The sequence below is a fragment of the Micromesistius poutassou genome, assembly GCF_964030765.1.
Source record: "Micromesistius poutassou genome assembly, contig: SCAFFOLD_1825, whole genome shotgun sequence".
NCBI lineage: Eukaryota > Metazoa > Chordata > Actinopteri > Gadiformes > Gadidae > Micromesistius > Micromesistius poutassou.
This window is the reverse complement of record NW_028178832.1, coordinates 5,850-8,888: the sequence shown is the minus strand read 5'-3', so window position 1 is coordinate 8,888 and position 3,039 is coordinate 5,850. Positions and strand designations below refer to the sequence as shown.

The 3,039-nt window shown below is 44.6% G+C and overlaps 1 protein-coding gene across 1 annotated transcript; it reads right to left on the bottom strand.

Moving 5' to 3' along the window:
* Positions 1-6: 6 nt before the first annotated feature.
* On the bottom strand, positions 7-2,496 carry LOC311373344 (LIM/homeobox protein Lhx1-like; the record flags this gene model as incomplete). The annotated part of the gene is given in 5 exon segments (XM_084490115.1): positions 7-254; positions 256-266; positions 560-575; positions 577-784; positions 2,327-2,496. Coding segments are annotated over 5 exon segments (653 nt in total), but the record flags the coding sequence as incomplete, so codon positions are not given.
* Positions 2,497-3,039: the final 543 nt, after the last annotated feature.

The window sequence follows — 3,039 nt, the reverse complement described above, 5'->3', positions numbered from 1 at the left end:
CCCCGCGTCTCCTGGGCCAGCTGCTCCCTGATGTGTCGGGTGGGCTTCGGCGTGGCCGCGAACGCCGCCTTGAGCGTCTCCAGCTGCTTGGCCTTGATGGTGGTCCGGGGTCCGCGTCGCTTGCCGCCGAGGTTCTGGTCGTCGTTTTCGTTATTACCCGTTTCTTTGTCGGACAGAGCGGCTATTTCTGAGTCCTTTAGGTTGACGTCGTCCTGTAACTGGTCTTGAGAGTCCGGCGATAGGCTGGGGTCGCTTGCAGGCCGTTACTGCGGGGAGCGCGACAATAAAAACACGTGAATTTCTATTTCCAAGGCGTAAATGGCTGGTTATCAAACAAAATAAGCATTTTTGATGCACACACACACACGCACACACGCACACACACACACACACACACACACACACCACACACACACACACACACACACACACACACACACACACACTGTCAACGTAGAATTACTTGTATAGTGCCATTGGTCGTTGTGGCCTTATTGAAAATGTAATTGCCTGACTTTACATGCAATCAAAGAAATCCAATGCAATCGGTTAGCGTTACCTGAGAGGAGGTTGGTTGTCTTTAACGCTCGCGTTGTTTAGGTAATCTTCCTTACAAACGAATTTGTTTTCATCTATAATGTAGAGCTCCTCTCCGGTGGAGAGCTGCTTATTGCACATCATGCAGGTGAAACAGTTGAGGTGGAACACTTTGCTCCTGGCCCTCCGCACCAGGTCGTTGGGTGAGATGCCCTGGGAACAGCCGGCGCACTTTGTGCCGAACCTTCTGTGGAAAACATACTTTTTCGGTTAAACATTCTTATACATTCTTTATACCAAGTCGGATGCTATAATTCACGTCCATCCCTCCGTCCGTCCGTCCGTCATCCATCTCTTCCCCCTTGCACGGGACGCAAGCGACAGAGTCCGTAGCAGACTCTACGCTATACGCGTCCACACATTTAGTATCTCTCGACGCATTAGTCTCAATGCAGCTGACTCTATTTTTTTATTCAATTGTATTATTTTATATTTTATAAATATTTCATATTTATATATTATTTTTGTTTTATGATATTATGATACTGATTACGATTTGGCCTACACGTAGTAGCATAAAGTGATGTTTTTGTTGTTATTATAATTGTGATGCTTCAGCATCATTTTCTTTGAATTATTACCACGCAGGCATATTGGCTCTGTAACGCTTTGCTTATAATTTGACACAAAATCACATTAACAATTAACTGTTATTTAAATCCAAACAAGTAGGCTATTGAACGGCTGTGAAACGAAAAATCTTGTGGAAAAACATTATTTCGTTTGGAACAATAAATGTACCGTGTGCCATGTTATCTTGTAGTCTATGGTTGCATGTTATTGCCTTCACTATTATTGTTTACAATGCAAAAAAAAATAATAGACACGTTATTTCAAAGAAATACACATGTATGCCTATCCGTGGTATTGTATATAATTGTAATGGAGGTTTCTTTAGACGAACGTGAAATAATGTGTATTGAATGGCATACAAAGCCTGATGGCTGTGGGTCTGTGATTGCATTGTCTGCGGACTTGATCTTTTAAACTAGTTTATTATTCAAATCCACTTATCACGTCCTTCTCACTTGAACTGTGCAAACACGCACGGCGCTGTGCAGACGTTTTAACCACCGTGCGACTGCACTTCTTTCTTTTGGGCCTTGGTCAAGTATTGATTCTGACGGCTTCCCTGGCACGTTGGATTTTGTAAACAAAGTGCGATTTCCTTGAAAAAACCCCCCACTGTGAGGCAGGCACACGCGTGTAAAAACTGATGCCCTTTGTTTTGCGTAAGCGTTCAAATTAACAAGCTTTTAATTAGCGTCCTAATCAAAGCTTATCTACTCCGAATACCCATTGACGCCTAGAGGCACGGACAGGTTGGTCATACATTAAGATTACAAAATGGTAAATCGTATCCTGCCAGATAGGCGTACGTAGCGCTTTTTACGTAATGTGGAGTTCATGCAATGGCATTTTAATTGTTGTATCTTTATATTAACAGAAATACGAGGCCTTGCAAAAAAAAGGTGTGAAAACAGAATAGTTTCATTCAAGCTAAAATTCAAGCTACTTAAATCAATATGATAATCTTATTATATGTAATGCAATATATTTCTTTGGCTACAAAATTCAAGTTTGGCTTGGATTTTGAAAAGTCTGTATTTTTTTTATAATTCTCAGGGAACATATATATATATATAGGCCACAACTGTCAAGAACGCTCAACAACAATTCATGGTGGAGACAACACTTTGGCTGCCCCGCATTTTCAACGTATGCTTACCTAAAGAAGTCGTTTTTGCAGTAGAGTTTCCCCTCTCGGGAAAAGCATTTCTCGGTCAGGGTGCATTTACACTCGCAGCACTGAACGCACTTGACGTGCCACGCTCTGTCCAAAACATTGAGGAGAAACCGGTCCAGTATAGGCCTCTCACACCCGGCGCAGTGTACCATGACTTTGGATATGCACCCACAGGGATAACGTGGATCGCCTCGCTCTCTCCCTCTCTCTCTCTCTCTCTCTATTTGATTCGACAACAAATCAACAGACGAACCAGGATCGACTGTTTTCGTCCAACTATGCGGTTCCCCTTCGTCTCGGAGTCCCCCAGGTCAATGCATTCAAACCAGCAGTCGATCAGATGTCACCGCGGATTTCTCCCGGCGCGCGTAACGTTCCCACCGGGGAGGTAGCGTCCAGGGCAGCGGGTGACGACGGCGGCGGTGGTGGTGGCGGTGGATACCCAGACGTCCTCGCGCAAGCCAGTCCGCGGGCCAGTCCACTATACACAATAATATGACCTAACCAAATGAAGAAACCAAACGCTAAACAGGTCGCCTCCGACGAGAAAACAACGAAGCGTGCGTCTCCGTGGTCTTCAGAGTGACGCATGTGCTGCAAAGAACGCGACGGTGTCTGGTACTTTAGGAAGAGGCGTCTGAATTATGTGGTGTAGGCGATACTTGTCCTACAAGACACGCATGCCCCTAAAAAAA